We start from the raw sequence: 14,852 nt of genomic DNA, 5'->3' as shown, positions 1-14,852 counted from the left end.
GTTTTGAATATCAAATGGCCACGGGGTGCTTGGGTCAATATGATCTCCCTCATGCCAGAACCTGTTAGTACGACAATTTTGGTAATCTACTAGAGATACATTGAACGCAATATGGGGGGACTGCTCTAGCCTAATGCGGGTTAGCGTGATCAGAATGGGGCGCTGGGAAAGAAAGTGTGTGTCTTGGAGGGGTAATCAGTTTTCGAATTCTACTGTATCCGGTGCTGCATGAATTACGCGAAACGGTTCAGCGTGCCCATCAGGGTTTAGTGCAGCCAGCTGACCTCTCGTCCCGGTGCGTGGTGCTATAGAGTCCTTTCCATCGCCGCTTCAACATTTTGCGGTTTTTCACCCTTCCTGCTCTTTCTTTCTCCCATTTCCCTATGTGCGCCCGGCTAGTGAGGCCATTTTGCCATTAATCTGGATCACCGAGCTCCGCCGCCACTATGGTCGCCGGCGCGAACCGGCCCGTCCGTGGCCGTCTTTCGAGCCCTCGAGCACAGATTTGCGGTGCTCTCCCCTCAACTTGACTGGTTTCCGCTCAGCTCGCCCGTCGTGGCGCTCGAGTTGAAATCCTTTTGGTCCCCTGCCAGCTTCCTCGCACGTCAATCGGTTGGCGGATCATCGAGTGTGCACGTGAACAACCGGACTGTGCCGGCCGCCATTCTGCATGAGCTAGTGGTTGTGAAGTCCGCGAGGGTTGACGAGATGATGACTGTTCTTTCACAATGACCGCATGGCTTCACAGTCGCCATGTCAAAACTTGAAAACGATCTCTGATCCGGAGGACCTCGCCGAGCAACCTCGTTAGCTCGTGTGCAAACATCTATTCGTCTACGTAGTTTTCCTGTCGTCGTCCGCCGAGCCAGGGTTTTCCTGCGGTAGTACCCTGCACGCATCAGGCACATAATTGATTGTCAGACAGGTCTCGTCATGGATATCATGCTGCCGAAGCATTTGCTCTCTGAGCTTGAAACTGACCCTGGCTCGCCCGCCCTGCAGAATGAACCAGGCGTGGTTTGTCCAACGAGAGGTATAAAGCCATGTGCCACGCCCGCCGTCTTGGGGAAAGTAGTCACGATTCAAACTCACCTTTCTCTTTCATCCAATTGCTTGTGATAACGCGAAGGGGGGTGGGCGGGCCTGCTGCGGTGCCGAAAGGTCTCGTGTGATATTTACTTCTCTACAAAATAGATCACGAGGCGAAGCAGGGACTTTGGGGACGGCGTATTACGAACCTCTTGAGGGGGTGTGGAATACACCTTTCAGAGGAGTGAGGCAAAAAAAATGGTTGACCAGACTGGGGTTCGACCAGGACCTTGTCGGTGTTAATTACACGTGATAATTAAGGGGTATCGGTGGAAAAGTCACGGTTGTGCGTGCTCTTTTATCCCGACCCCGTGGCATTCCCGCCAGTAACCGTAATGTTACATCCTGGCGTCAGCGCCTCGAGAATAAAGTCACATGATTACTCACCAAAGAAGCTAAAAACAAGGGTAGAACCATTCCATGACGTATCAAAAATTGATGATGTCGGTTTAAACGATTTCTCGGCCACTTATACTCGATTTTAGGAGTGATTGGCTTCTTTACTTTCGGTCATTCATTCTGCACACTTTACCACAATGTCTTGGCCAAGTGGCCTAGGAATTGCTCTCACAGAACCATCCGTCTCATCAATAGCACATACTGAAACGGGTGACATTGCGCGAATCTTCCAAGAAAGACATGTCGTGAGTCAAGGTCTTCATCAGCGGCACATTCAAATGATTGGCTTAGCTGGTACTGTCGGCTCTGGGCTTTTTCTCAACTCTGGCCAAGCCCTCGCAATGGGAGGACCCTTAGGTGCCTTCCTTGGCTATTCTATTATGGGGCTTGCTGTTTCTAGTGTCGTCCTCATAATCGGAGAGATGGGTACCTTAGTGCCTCTCAGTGGAGGCCCTGTTCGATATTCAGAGTTGTTTCTCGACCCTGCCATGTCCTTCGCAAATGGATGGAACCAAGTATGCTCGTACCTGGTCACTATCCCTGCTGAGATCGTGGCGGCATCGATCTTAGTCGAATTTTGGAGTTCTGTCAGTAGCGCAGTATGGATCACGGTTTTCGGTATACTTATACTGGTGACTGCGTTATTGTTTATTCGATTTTATGGAGAGCTTGAGTTTGTTTTTGCAATGTTGAAGATCGTCCTGATCATTGGGGTCGACATTATGGCACTAGTGATAACCTGTGGTGGAGGTCCAAGTGGCCAATCAATTGGATTCAGATACTGGAAGAATCCAGGGCCTTTTGTCCAATATCTTGGTATCAATGGTTCCTTGGGTCGATTTCTCGGTTTCTGGTCAACTCTGAATAACGCAACATTTGCATACGCAGGTGTTCAAAATATCACCCTTGCGGGAGCCGAGACGAGATCTCCAAAGCGCGCTATTCCGAAGGCATCAAGGCGGATCTTGATTCGGATTTTCATTTTCTATGTTCTTTCCATATTTATGATTGGTCTTGTTATTCCTTCAAATGACCCATACCTTATCCATACAACCGGCACGGCTTCCCAGTCTCCGTTTGTTCTGGCCGCTAACCGGGCAGGAATACGGGATATACCTTCAATCATCAATGCTGCTATAATTGCTTCTGCTTGGTCTGCTGGAAATTCTTTTATGCTCTTTGGCTCCCGAATTCTCTTCGGCATGGCAATGCAAGGATCTGCTCCAGCTTTCTTTGTCCGGCTGAATTGTTTCAGGGTTCCGTATGCAGCCATTACCTTTTTCGGCTTATTTATGTGCCTAGGGTATATGGTTGTCTCTAACACAGCAGTAACAGTTTTTAGCTGGTTACAGGCCCTTGTGGGAGTCTCGACATTGATTGATTGGATAGTCATTTGTGTTGTTTACCTTCGATTCTACTACGGTTGCAAGAAGCAAAGAATCGACCGACATAAAGAACTCCCGTGGGCTGCGCCATTTCAACCTTTTTCAACTTGGGCTTCACTTGTTCTGTTCCTGCTCCTGCTTTTCACCGGAGGGTTCAGCACATTCATTCGTGGTCATTGGAATGCTGAAAGATTTGTCTCAGCATACATCAATATTCCGATATTTCTGATTCTTTACTTTGGCTACAAGTGGTGGGGCAAAACACATATCATCACTTTAAGGAAAATTCCGATTGTTGGCTTGATGCAGTTCTCCCTCAGCCAGGAAGCCTCTGAGCCCGAACCGCCACCAAAACGGAAATTTGAGAAGTTTAATATTCTCTGGTCATAAATGTTAACGAATATGGTTCAGGGCTGAGATACCGTGATGAACACTAGCGCTTAATCATTCTATAAGGGAACGTAGCCCCCAGAGGAATGATATCTACTTCTTCATTGTGGAGTTGCAATGCTCTTCACCCAATGTACTTGGCGAAATCTGTGGAAATATATGGGGCTCCTCGGGATCACAATTCCGACAGCGATTGAGGCTTGCATAAAGTTCAATTTCGCATTGCTGTTCTCGCCTGCGCCTGCGCCATATTTCATTGTAGTAACAGAGAATCTTGCTGATGGACGGCACGCATGCGCAAATAAGGCCTAGTCCACCTTCCGCATTACTGTATTGATTAAGTATGATTCTTAAGGAATTGGGGTTCGAAGAAAAGACTCACTCGGACAGTAAAACTCTCATGAACACGTCGATGTCATCAGGGCTATTTCTTTGACATATGACCAGCACCAATCGGTAGATACTGAAAGCGACGGCAATACCTCCTGATCCGAGAATGACAATGGTACGTAGCTTTTTAGACATAGGCATATGTAGCTTCCAAGACAAACATATTGGAAAGATGAGTATGGCGAGGTCGGTAATGACACTGACAAGCGAATCAGTGATGATGATAGCAGACCGGTTCAAACACGTCCCATCGTGATAACTGAAATCCCAGAATAAGTAAATCGGGCTGCAAGCAAAAATTTTCACAAATAGTATGACAGTATAGTACGCGATAATGAAACCCAGGAAAGTGTACAAGGCGATTACTTTTCCCCGATAGGGACTCCACAGCCGGATCATGATATATATTAGGGAGGTCTTGACGAAAAGAACCATGGGGACGTAGAACATCGTGGCTATGTAGAATATCTTATTAATCAGCATATATTGCTTCGAAGGAGCTTGACAATTTTGGTACTTTGTATTTGATTTCACGATCCCAGGTCGCGGACGGGTTGGAAGAAATTGCACCTCCAACATAGGTATCTGCAGCAGATGATTCATAAGCAATTTGGATTAAGCCGTGCATGTTGACTGGAACTCCTTACAAAGCAGAGTTGAAATTGAATGACCCACAAAGAAGATCTGTCATGTGTCAGGGTACATATAAGTAGTCTGTCAGGTTCGCGTCTTCGTACCGACGCTGCATAACATGATGCTGCCAAGATAAACTGAGAAACCTATGGGTTTGAAAATCAGACGTACCATCCTCCACCCCGAACGCGAGATGTAATTTGTATTTGGCAAAGGCTCGTATAGCGACTAAGAGCGGAATTACACTGAAGCAAAGAAATTGCGTGACCAGGCTGATTGACTCCAAGTTCCCACGTTTCTGTGGCGAAAGGTTCATAGCTGAGAGAGAGAGTCAACGTATAGAATAATTATCGTTTCAAACAACTCGGATCTCCAAAAACGACGGATAGTTGCATATTGTAGATGAGATGGATTCCCCCAATTGGATACAGGATAGTATTCGTGACAGTCGTGGTTGGAGCAGTGCGGCAAACCCCATGGAGAATGAATGATGTCAGGCTGACTCGATACCCCCAACATTGGGGTGAAGCCCGGATATGAGGTTTACCCCACATAATTTTTGTATTTTTCCTTAAAAGGGGTCGATCGACAAATTACACAGGAATCTAACCGTGCCGAAACTAGTAGTTAGTTAAATAACTAAGTTAAGTGCTTCCTAAATATTCCACTAAAGGGCCTTGTGAGGGGTGCTGTGGTCAGGAGCGTACCGTCCTGAATAAGATCTGCGACTCTCTTTGACCCTTAATCCGCAGTGGAGAAATACGTGAAAGTTTTTAGGGCAGTATTATTAACTATGACCGAGGGAATCTATGGGATGGGAACTGAGTTAGCACCTCAAATGCTCCTCTTAGTGCCGGGAACGACGATAGGTCTTAAGGATGACATTAACTAGCTCGAATAAATAGCGGAGGTAGGATATGCCGTTATCCAGTATGTTATTGTCGAAACATGGAGCGGTAACTTACCTACCGGTAGGACAGAGTTGGAGTAGCACCATGTATCTTAGTCATCTCGGATGTAACTAACTATTCGAACCTTCCCATGGTAGTCATTCTTTTTCCTCAATCAATCAACCTTTGCATCCAAGATTGGTTCCGCTTGGTCCTATCCTCGATTCCAATCGCCTATTAGGATTACTAGCCATTACTGTCTCAGCTTGCTCCGACAGTTATGATCTGATTGGTCTGGTGTATGCACTCGTACGCACACGCTTAGTACGGGGTATCGCACACATATATCGACAGTCTCTATCACGTCTAGTAGTACTTCCGCCCTCGAATCGCTTAGGGCATCGTCTCCGCCCTAGGCCGGGTGGTGTAGGTTAAAATCGCCGTGAACTAGGCAGGGAATCCCTTTCTGGTTCTGCTCTTAGACCGTCGTAGCACGCCCTATAAGAGCTCCAGAGCTACCCTATGTTGCTAGTCGTTATATACGTTGATGATTCGAAGCTGCCTCGACAACTCGGTTTTAATGCGAACCCCCTGGCAGTCGCGGTAGTGTACTAGGTGAGTGTGTCTGCTGAGCGTCGTCGAGATAAAATACACTCTCTCCCCATGCTGCCCTGTCTCAATAGCCGGCGGAAACAGCAGCTCAGGCGTCTGCTTTAACGGATTGTGAGTGTTATCCTGGAAAGGATTCTCCCAGGGCTCCTGGATAGCGATGATATCGGCGCTGATAACCTCCTGTTCACGCAGAAACTGAGCCATCGCCACATCCTCTGATCTATGCACGTTATTTTGATATATTTTGAGCTCGCGGCTCATCGTTCCCTCTCCGTGTACTGGCTGGGAGGTGTGCTGATTCAGTGGCGGTTCGACCTGAAAGATTTCCTGCTGTGTGTTTTGCGTCTCCCGGCTGAGCGAATATTCATCTCACTAACGCATTGGTGGCCTAATTTTGGGTCCTCCGATACCCTGTCATTTCCCCGCCGTCCTCGGCAGCGCCCCCAAAGGCTTGATTAACGATATCATGTCCCCCTTCCTTTGTCAAGTGTGTTATTCAAAGCCTTACCCAAGCTTTACTCTTTCGCTGATTGGATTTTACCGCAAAAGTGGTGTTTGAAATCTTCCTACCTGGCGAAGGATCAATATCGATTACATCACGTATAATAAGACCTTGGAAACAGAATGCCTTACATTGAAGGACCTTGAAAAACCCTCAAGATTTGGTTGATGTGTGAAATATAATGAAATGATATCTCTTATATCTCGAGTCGCCGCCTGGATAAATTCATTGTTTGTTTATTTGTTGATAGTCATCTTCTCCACCTGGCCTACGGCCCATTGCTTGCGACTGAGGTATGCATAGGAAGCCCATTAGAAATCCGGAGCATTTATAACCTTCAGTATGACACCAATGAAGAATGATAATCCCCATGTTATTGGGAGCCGCTAAACAGCTGGTCTACAGCTGTAGCGGACTTTCAATTAAAAGAGAAAGAATTTCATCGGAAAGTCATACTCTGGTACTCAGCAATGTGAGAGTCGACGTCTATATCTTCTAAACGGATCACCGCAAAAAGCAAAAGAGGCAGTCAGAACAAGCCGTCATGACTGGAAAGAGATTGACACGCACTGATGCGTCACTGATACGGTCATTGGAGATTGAAGGGCTAAGTAATAGCAATTATCCCCATCGCGAAGTACTAACTTCATCTGACGACTCTGTACTAGCATATGGAGCCCCACTGTTGACAGTGCTGCCAATGGCAGTGTGACCTTAGATATGGGGAAATTGGTCTAGCACCGTGCCAGTTGCCCCATCATAATCTAAGTTCAACATGCTGACATACTGGTCCAAAGAAGAGAAGGTATGGGGTGAAGTCGGATCACTAAGATCCATACCAAAAGTAGGGCTGCCAAGTCCTAAGTTCAGTTGTAAATCTGTTCTCGGGTATGAAGACTCTGGCCAATTATTTCCTGGTGTTAACTGAGCGGGACCAAAAACATCTTCTATCGAGTCCGGACCGAGAAAGCGCGTGGTCAACGGGCTCGGCGCATTCAAAGTTTGGCTTGAGATCCAATGAGTTGAGTCGAGATTGGAGTTCAGATCCCCGGGGGTTACGTCGAGGGGATCATTCCTGACGATGCTTCGCTGTCTAAGATAGTGGGCATCTGTGGCCGAATGACCATTTTGTACAGGGATGTTCTGCTGCTGAGCCCCCATGAGATTCGGCCGAGACGGAGATTGCGGTCGTTTCCTTTGCGGGATCAATTTCAACGTTGCGTGCTGCTTGTCATTCCCAAGTCTCTCAGGTAGCCGTGTAAAAATGATCTTAGTCTTACGATTAGCTCCCCAACAAAGCTATGATATGCTATTGGAAACAAACTCACACCCAGCGTTTCCGAAAGGCTTTCTGCAGCTGTGCTCTGATAAGCCAGCCTCGTAAGCACATGCCGACCATACTCAGCATCTTTGATTGTCCCCAAAGCGTTCTCAACTTCCGCGTTCTCCCAAACATTAAATGTTAGAGCGAGCGTTGCGCAGAATGTTGTATAAATCGAAAACCAATATGGACCGGTAAGAATATCTTGCTTTTCCATCTGTCTGGCGTTGTATATCGTATTTCGGCCGACATCAACACACGCTGCTGCATATGCGTAGCACTGATTGCTAGTGAGGTCGTCCACGCGAGATTGGGAGATGTAGTGGAGGAACGGTTTGTAGAGAGTTATTTGAACATGGGTAAATGCTAGCCGTAGAAGATGCTGGGCTCTTTGAAGTATTAGTGGTGATGATGATCCCAAGTGGTTAATACATTCTTAATTTTGAATACCTTGTTAAATCTTTCGATGAAGCCGGGCCTGGCTGAAGGTGGGTTGGAAGGCTCGTCATCCAGTTTCGCAAATCGTTCTCGACTTCACGAACTTTTGCATTATTGACGACATATGCCCTAGTTTTTTGCGACGCCTCCCTCTGCATTCGTTTCGCCGGATAAACGTCCGTAGAGACTCTGCCTAGAATGCAGGCCAATCGAATATGCGCATTGGATGCCGTTATTAGCGATATCCGCCCTTCTGGCATCGGAAAGATTCCTTCTTTCGTGATATACTCGTCATCAATCTCACATGGCATTTCTTGATCAATATCATCGTCCGAGATGGTCCTTGGAAGGCCGAGAATTGCAATAATGTACGTCTCCAAGGTGCGGATCGTCCAGAATAATCTCTTTCTAGTCTCCCTCTCAACCGAGTCCATTTCTGCTGGCTGGGAACGGTGTAGACCCATTTGGAGAGCGGCGGCCATAGCTGCACTGATGTATGAATGGCAAGTAGGCATAGACGCCGAGGAATGAAGAAATAAGGTCATGAATACAACCGTTTGCAGAGCGAGAATATTTCGACACTGCGCGATATCAATCATTCGGCGAGACGCAGTGAAGAATCTCATCCTTAGTCGATTAGTAAGACTCGCCGGCAAATAACCTTGGGTTCACACATACCCTTCAGATATGGCATGTGTATAGCCAAAGTGCGCCCGCTCATTGCACGAGAAAAGGTAGCCCAAAGCCAGAACTGTATACAAAAGTGGCAGAAATCTATGCTCCTTGTCGGTGTACTGTGCAGGATTCAGGAGATAAATCTCTTCTAACATAAAAAAAAGCTTGGCTTATGCACGAAGTTGAATAGAACACAGGCCTCATTCAAGGCACTAGTGGCCAATTCGATGGCAACCTCTCGTGGTGGCAGTGAAATGAATTCACGTGAGGAATCTTCGAATGCAGGATTCATCAGACGATTTGGTGACTCGAAGATGTCGGATGTGCCTCGCAATCGGAGGTTTGTCGTTTTGTCTTCGATACTCAAATCAGACATGTTGCCAAAACGTTCGCCCAGTCGTCGCACGAATGCAGATGATGATCCGTGACTTTGGTAGTTCCAGTTACCCATATCATCAAGATCCAGTCGCCCCGTTTCCTCAAGTACAGTGGCTAGGTTTGAATCTTGCTCAGGGCTCGCAGGACAGTGCGGGGTATGATGAGGAGACTCTGATGGTTTGGCACCAGTAGATGCCGGAGACTTCATATGAGAGATCGGAAGTTGTAACTTGCTCAGCACAGTTTTATCTAGATGAGGGTCATCCAAATCAAGATTCGGAGCGAGAGCCCGCAGGAGGTTCCGAGCTCGCTGTAGCTTAGACGCAAGATCTTCTACCTCTCGCCGTGAAAGTCGCGTAGATCGTTTGTCCGGTTGATCATAGCTGCAGTCTAGGTCCAATCGTCAAGTGGTCAAATACACTATTAAACTTCTGGTATATGTCCTGGCTCACCAAGATTTAGTGCACTACAGTGCAGGCAAGGGTGTCCCCCATCGCATCGGATTTTCCGTCCACGACATTCATCACAGGCCCTTCTTGCGCGATGCGTTTTTTGTGCTGTTGCAGCCTCCGGAGAGACCAGCTTGTCGGAATTGCTATCCAGTAGCGAGGTATCTAAAGCAGCAGATGGTGCGAACACTTCTTGCGCACCCTGGTGGGTATTTCTCTCTTGTGTTGCGCCAGGATCATTTCGCAAATCTTGTTCTGAAGACTTCGACATATTGAGCGAGGAAATGTTGTAGGGAAGAGCGCAGAGCGAGAATCGGGAATCGCGGAACAAATGGATTGAAGTCGTCCGTCGAGAATCAAATAGAGTTCTACCCGCCCGCTTTTCGGTCGGCGGATGTGCCTTTGGTAAAGGCGGTAAAAGCTGCGGGCTACAACCTCAAAGACTGGCAAGGGCATGCCTCCCACCAAATAGCTGGGAGGTTGAGAATAACGGTTCACTTTCTTCGGGCTTCGTACTTGTAGAGTAAGAGGTAAATTTTGTGGAAGAGAGAGTATTCTGAAAGACTCGTTATAGATTTTATGGAGCCGTTGCTTGTAAGCCGATCATGACAGTGTTGATTGAGCTGTTCTAACCACCCCTAGACGGATTCTAGCTCCTTATAGGCGTTTCAGGAGAGTGTATCTGCTCAGTACGACGTCGGTATTATTTCTATTGCCATGAGCTCTATAGCTTGCAGATTATTTCGAGGACTATAACGGGGTATGGACATAGTGATGATTATAAATACAAGGGCAGCGTTTCCACTGAACCGCCAATATTATCCTACCTAAGGTATTGACATTTACGGAAAACCCAAATATCTAGGTTTTGTCTTCCCAGCGATTATATGTCACAGGCGGTGGAATCTATCCGAGAGCTAATTATTCCATATTCTTGATAAGACGAGTCATTCAGGTCAATTCACTAGGATACACGGTTATCATCGACTGCTTTCATCTTCGAGCTGTTTCAAGCTAGGAGAGACGAGTAAGTCACCAGTAACAGTGCCATGGATGGTAAACACAAATACTACCATCCAGAAGAGAACGAGAATGACTGTGCAGACCTATGAGTAACGAGACGTTAGCAAATCCGTAATTTTACTGACGAGCGCTCAAGCCGTCACAGGAAAGAAACTTACTGTTCCAAGGATTTCAAAGAACCTTGATCCCATCTCTTCACCTAAAGTAATAGTAGACCCTGTGAAAACACCCATCGCAAAGACGATACTCCACCAACCCATGTTGAAGGGTGGTCTTGTCCGTGCACAAGCCATAGCTCCCCAGAATAGCCATGCAAGCCCGAATCCCCACATTAACAACGCAGTGAAGAATCCGAAGACAAAAAGGATGTCCCCTGCATCTGATACGAGAGATAGAGTCTTTGTTAGTGGAAATACGGTTCGAGACACGGCACCCAGCTGCATGATGCCGAATCCGCCCTCTCCCAGTGGACCCAAAGGGAGGAATATAGACGAAAGAACTGCTGGTGGCGGGATACTGTTGAGTGTTAAGCGGTGATAGTAGAGAACGAGGGTGAAGAGTGCGAGAGGGATGCCGATTCCCCAAAGTATGTAGCTGACTATAAGGGTCCAGAGGGCATGGGTAGGGCTCGGCAGTGCGCCTGCAACCATGCCGCCGGTGGCCGCACATATTATGGTAGAGACGATAGGTAGAAGCCAAAAAGGTGTCACGGACGCGATGTCGGTCTTGTGGATGGACATGCTGAGTTTAGTAAAATGAGTTTCTCGTAAGCCGTTGTGCCATCTATTTGCTGTTAGAAAAGTGTCACTTACATATTGAACGGAATGTAGAAGCAGATCACAACAGAAGTCACAGCCTCAATCCACCATAATACCCAGGCCAGAGTTGCAGCCCAGGAACCCCAAGCGGGTACACAAATGTTCACGATTCCTTGGGCTATAATGCCCACGCTCATGGGAAATGTCGCCACGAACAAGGACTCCACGGGATGAGTGATCATAGCGCGCCAGAGGATCGGGTAGCAGATGTACCGTAGAGCCGAAGTTAAGGAAAATATAGCGAAAAGGGTGACGTTGATGACGAAAATCGCCACTGATATCCAGTAGAGCCATGCGCCATTGTAAGGGAGCTTGTAGAGGAGGATCGAGATTATTCCTGTTCCCATGACAATGGCAAACCACCTATTAAATGCATACTTATTATTATTATTGATTAATAAGTGATTTGGAGGATCGATGATACGTACGACGGAGCGAATCTGCGAATGAAGCCGCGCCATGTCGACATCGGGGTCTCAATTGCTGATAATTTTCGTTGATCTGCGCGATCTGTCGTCGGGAGTTGCATGGCCAGCAAGACTCTAGGGTTCAGCGATGCAGATGGAGAGCTCTGCTTGAATATTCGCAATGATGAGTGACAGGGACCAGGTATATCGTCGAGGTTCATTTTGCATATTTATATCGACAGCTACACGATGCCAAATTGTTTCGCTTAAGAGAGGAAACCGAAAAGGCGGATTCGCATTACCAACTCCGTGGCAAGATTAGGGGGTCCCTGAATGGCAAGACATCAAAAGGGCAACGTGAACGTTCCGAATTTGAAAGTGACTAATTCAATTGCGGCATGTTCGGCTGAAGGAGAGATGCTATTGTACGAGCCTGCGGGGAGATTCCCAAACTCCAAGGTCCGGACCCGCCTGGCTTAGACATCGGTAATTACGGGATAAAAATTAGTGAGGGTAGCAGCAAGTATGTGTTCATGAGAAACTAGGGTTTTGGGCTGTATTGCAAGTATCGTCGGAGAAGACGGCAACATGAGAGATCTCATTGGTCGAGACATTAAATCCACGGGATTATATGTCCGTATTACAAAGCATCACGGTAGCGTCTACGAAACCTAACACGTCGAAGTTAACGTTGCCCGGCGGGGCCAGGGTTGTCGGTCCGAGTCTGGAGGTGGAGCTCATGAGACTTAACGAAGCTGGCGTAGGCATGCCGCTATGCTGATCAGCATGGTCACCTTTATCGGCAACAGGGCCGATGGCGAGAAGCGGAGCAGCTGGAGGTGCAAGTCCTGGAAATCCGCATGCACAAGCTCGGTGTGGGCTTTGCTGCTCCACTAATGAGCATGGCTAACTTAGCATCGACTTACCTGGAGTAGTGCCGATGGAGATGACAGACAATAGCGTCGCATGCCAGGGAATCGTAGTACTTGGGGAAGAGAGCATCGTCCTAAAGGTGCAGGTTAATAGGTGTACCCACTTTTTTTCTATATGGGATATGACGATATTTAAGCATATCGTACTGTTCATATATCGAGAGATGCAGGATGTTTCGCGGCAGTCGTCAGTGTTGTTTGTGGGGCCCATTGCACATAGCGTCAAAGGAAACTATATCTAATTTACAAGTAGGCCGCCAAATGTACGCTATTTTTGACGTTTATGATCATACTGGCGAGTGAACTAAATGAATCACGGTATCGTGATGGATTTAAACAGATAGACCCAGACTCGACTTGGAAGGCATTGATAGCGTTGACCGCAAATGGCACAGATATTCTGGTAACGCTATACTGCCTTTAAAGTTTCAGGCCACGGCCCAACCGTGTAACCCAATTTATTGTTCCTCTCTCCGGAAGTGCGAAATCCTCCCCGTGCTACAAGTTTATTCCATTGGACGGGCCGCTGTATCTGCCACCAACCGCGAGGAGTTGCCACAGAGCCCAGACCAGCCGCAAGTCGATGACGTCGCGAGTGTTAGATCCTTGCCGCAGAACCCGCTCAACTGACTGAGAAACTAACAATGAACAGTCGCGTCAAACAGATCCCGAGACCCGAAATACTGATCTTCACGTTGGAAATTGAGATTTCTGGCTGATTAATGAAAAAAAATTGCATTTCCACAGACTTTTTTTTGAGTAGATGACACAGTGTGTCCGTTGCACAGAGAGGGAATTCACGTCACGGTCGCTCTGTCGAACAACCTAGTCCTCGACATTCCCCTGGAGTATTTAAGGGGCCCTCCCCTTTTGCAAACGAAATTTAATCATCTGTACCAAGTGTGATCCCACGACAGACTCACCTACGAGTCAATCCAACCAACTCTCTGTCTCCAAACCCTCCTCATCTTCGCTTATTCCTCAGACATGGCCCATCTGGTTGTCGTTGTCGGCGCCACTGGAACCCAAGGAGGCTCCGTGGTGAACACCCTGCTGAAGGACTCTAGCTATCGCGTCCGCGCTATCACCCGCAACCCAGATGGTGATGCCGGAAAAGCCCTCAAAGCCAAGGGCGCCGAAGTAGTGGGCGCCGATCTTAACGATGAAGAGAGTCTGGTCGACGCCTTTGGAGGCGCCTACGCCATCTTTGCCGTGACCAATTTCTTCGAACCAGCTATGAGTGTTGGTGTCGAGCAGGCAAGAAAGATCGAATATCAGCAGGCCATCAATATGGTCCATGCAGCGAAGAGAACGCCCACTTTACAGCATTACCTTTGGAGCACACTGCCCAACAGCAATGCGCTGTCGAAGGGCAAGTTCAACGTTCATTTCTTCGACGTCAAGTCCTCCGTCGACGACTACATTCGCCAGGACAAGGAGTTCTTGGCTAAAACAACCTTCTTATACTTCTCGTTCTTCTCGAAGAATATGTCGTATCCAGTGTACATCCCAATGTACCTGGTGAGTATCAGCCCTACTTGCCCGAGATCGATCCACCGGATATGTATACATCTTGCCAAGAAGGAACCAGCTAACTTCGTCAACCAAAGAAACCTGCCAACAAGCACGTCCAGCTTCTTCCTCTGGATGGCTCCACGCCTCTCCAATCCATCGGCGACGCGAGCGTCAACGCAGGTGTCTTCGTCCGTTCCGTTCTGAACAACAAGCCCGACGCCGGCACCTACGTACTCTGCGTCGTTGAGGACTTCACCTTCCAATCGTACCTAGAGCTGTGGGGCGAAGCCACCGGTCTTGCGAAAGGGAAAGGCTCGACCGCCGTGGTGACAATCTCATATGATGATTACCGCTTGCTGTGGCCTGGTTTTGGTGACCTGATGGGAGAAATGAATGCATTCTGGCACTTTGCCCGCGATCGCAGCTGGGAGACTCCGCTTGGAGCTAAGCCCGTTGACGCGCGAGATATTATGTCTGCTGAGGATAAGAAAGCGCTTCAGTCGACTGCGATTGCCTTTCAACTGGCGGCGGCCGAGTTCAAGGAATCTATTCATCAGTGAGCGACCTCACCTGAGGTTAGGTCTTTTTAGGGTTAGATAGACAGTA

General features: G+C 47.8%; 5 protein-coding genes across 5 annotated transcripts; 2 read left to right on the top strand and 3 right to left on the bottom strand.

The window, feature by feature from the left end:
- Nucleotides 1-1,625: 1,625 nt before the first annotated feature.
- On the top strand, nucleotides 1,626-3,263 carry N7473_000437 (uncharacterized protein; the record flags this gene model as incomplete). Its single annotated transcript, XM_057146377.1, has 1 exon — nucleotides 1,626-3,263. The coding sequence occupies one exon, from the start codon at nucleotides 1,626-1,628 to the stop codon at nucleotides 3,261-3,263; it is 1,638 nt and encodes a 545-aa protein (XP_057014263.1).
- Nucleotides 3,264-7,004: 3,741 nt separating this feature from the next.
- Nucleotides 7,005-9,822, bottom strand: N7473_000436 (uncharacterized protein; the record flags this gene model as incomplete). The annotated part of the gene is made up of 6 exons (XM_057146376.1): nucleotides 7,005-7,559; nucleotides 7,619-8,000; nucleotides 8,062-8,676; nucleotides 8,728-8,843; nucleotides 8,903-9,492; nucleotides 9,555-9,822. The coding sequence occupies 6 exons, from the start codon at nucleotides 9,820-9,822 to the stop codon at nucleotides 7,005-7,007; spliced, it is 2,526 nt and encodes an 841-aa protein (XP_057014262.1).
- A 709-nt stretch (nucleotides 9,823-10,531) lies between these two features.
- On the bottom strand, nucleotides 10,532-11,861 carry N7473_000435 (TDT family transporter; the record flags this gene model as incomplete). The annotated part of the gene is made up of 4 exons (XM_057146375.1): nucleotides 10,532-10,657; nucleotides 10,733-11,315; nucleotides 11,387-11,755; nucleotides 11,821-11,861. The coding sequence occupies 4 exons, from the start codon at nucleotides 11,859-11,861 to the stop codon at nucleotides 10,532-10,534; spliced, it is 1,119 nt and encodes a 372-aa protein (XP_057014261.1).
- Nucleotides 11,862-12,426: 565 nt separating this feature from the next.
- Nucleotides 12,427-12,801, bottom strand: N7473_000434 (uncharacterized protein; the record flags this gene model as incomplete). Its single annotated transcript, XM_057146374.1, has 2 exons — nucleotides 12,427-12,647; nucleotides 12,726-12,801. 2 exons carry the CDS (start codon nucleotides 12,799-12,801, stop codon nucleotides 12,427-12,429), a joined length of 297 nt encoding a protein of 98 aa, XP_057014260.1.
- Nucleotides 12,802-13,718: 917 nt separating this feature from the next.
- N7473_000433 (NmrA/HSCARG family protein) lies at nucleotides 13,719-14,806 on the top strand (the record flags this gene model as incomplete). Its single annotated transcript, XM_057146373.1, has 2 exons — nucleotides 13,719-14,252; nucleotides 14,342-14,806. The coding sequence occupies 2 exons, from the start codon at nucleotides 13,719-13,721 to the stop codon at nucleotides 14,804-14,806; spliced, it is 999 nt and encodes a 332-aa protein (XP_057014259.1).
- Nucleotides 14,807-14,852: the final 46 nt, after the last annotated feature.

This window comes from Penicillium subrubescens, assembly GCF_028828155.1.
Source record: "Penicillium subrubescens strain IBT 31985 chromosome Unknown utg000001l_segment0_segment0, whole genome shotgun sequence".
NCBI classification, from domain to species: domain Eukaryota; kingdom Fungi; phylum Ascomycota; class Eurotiomycetes; order Eurotiales; family Aspergillaceae; genus Penicillium; species Penicillium subrubescens.
The sequence above is the reverse complement of the archived record's forward strand: the minus strand, read 5'-3'. Positions and strand labels throughout refer to the sequence as shown.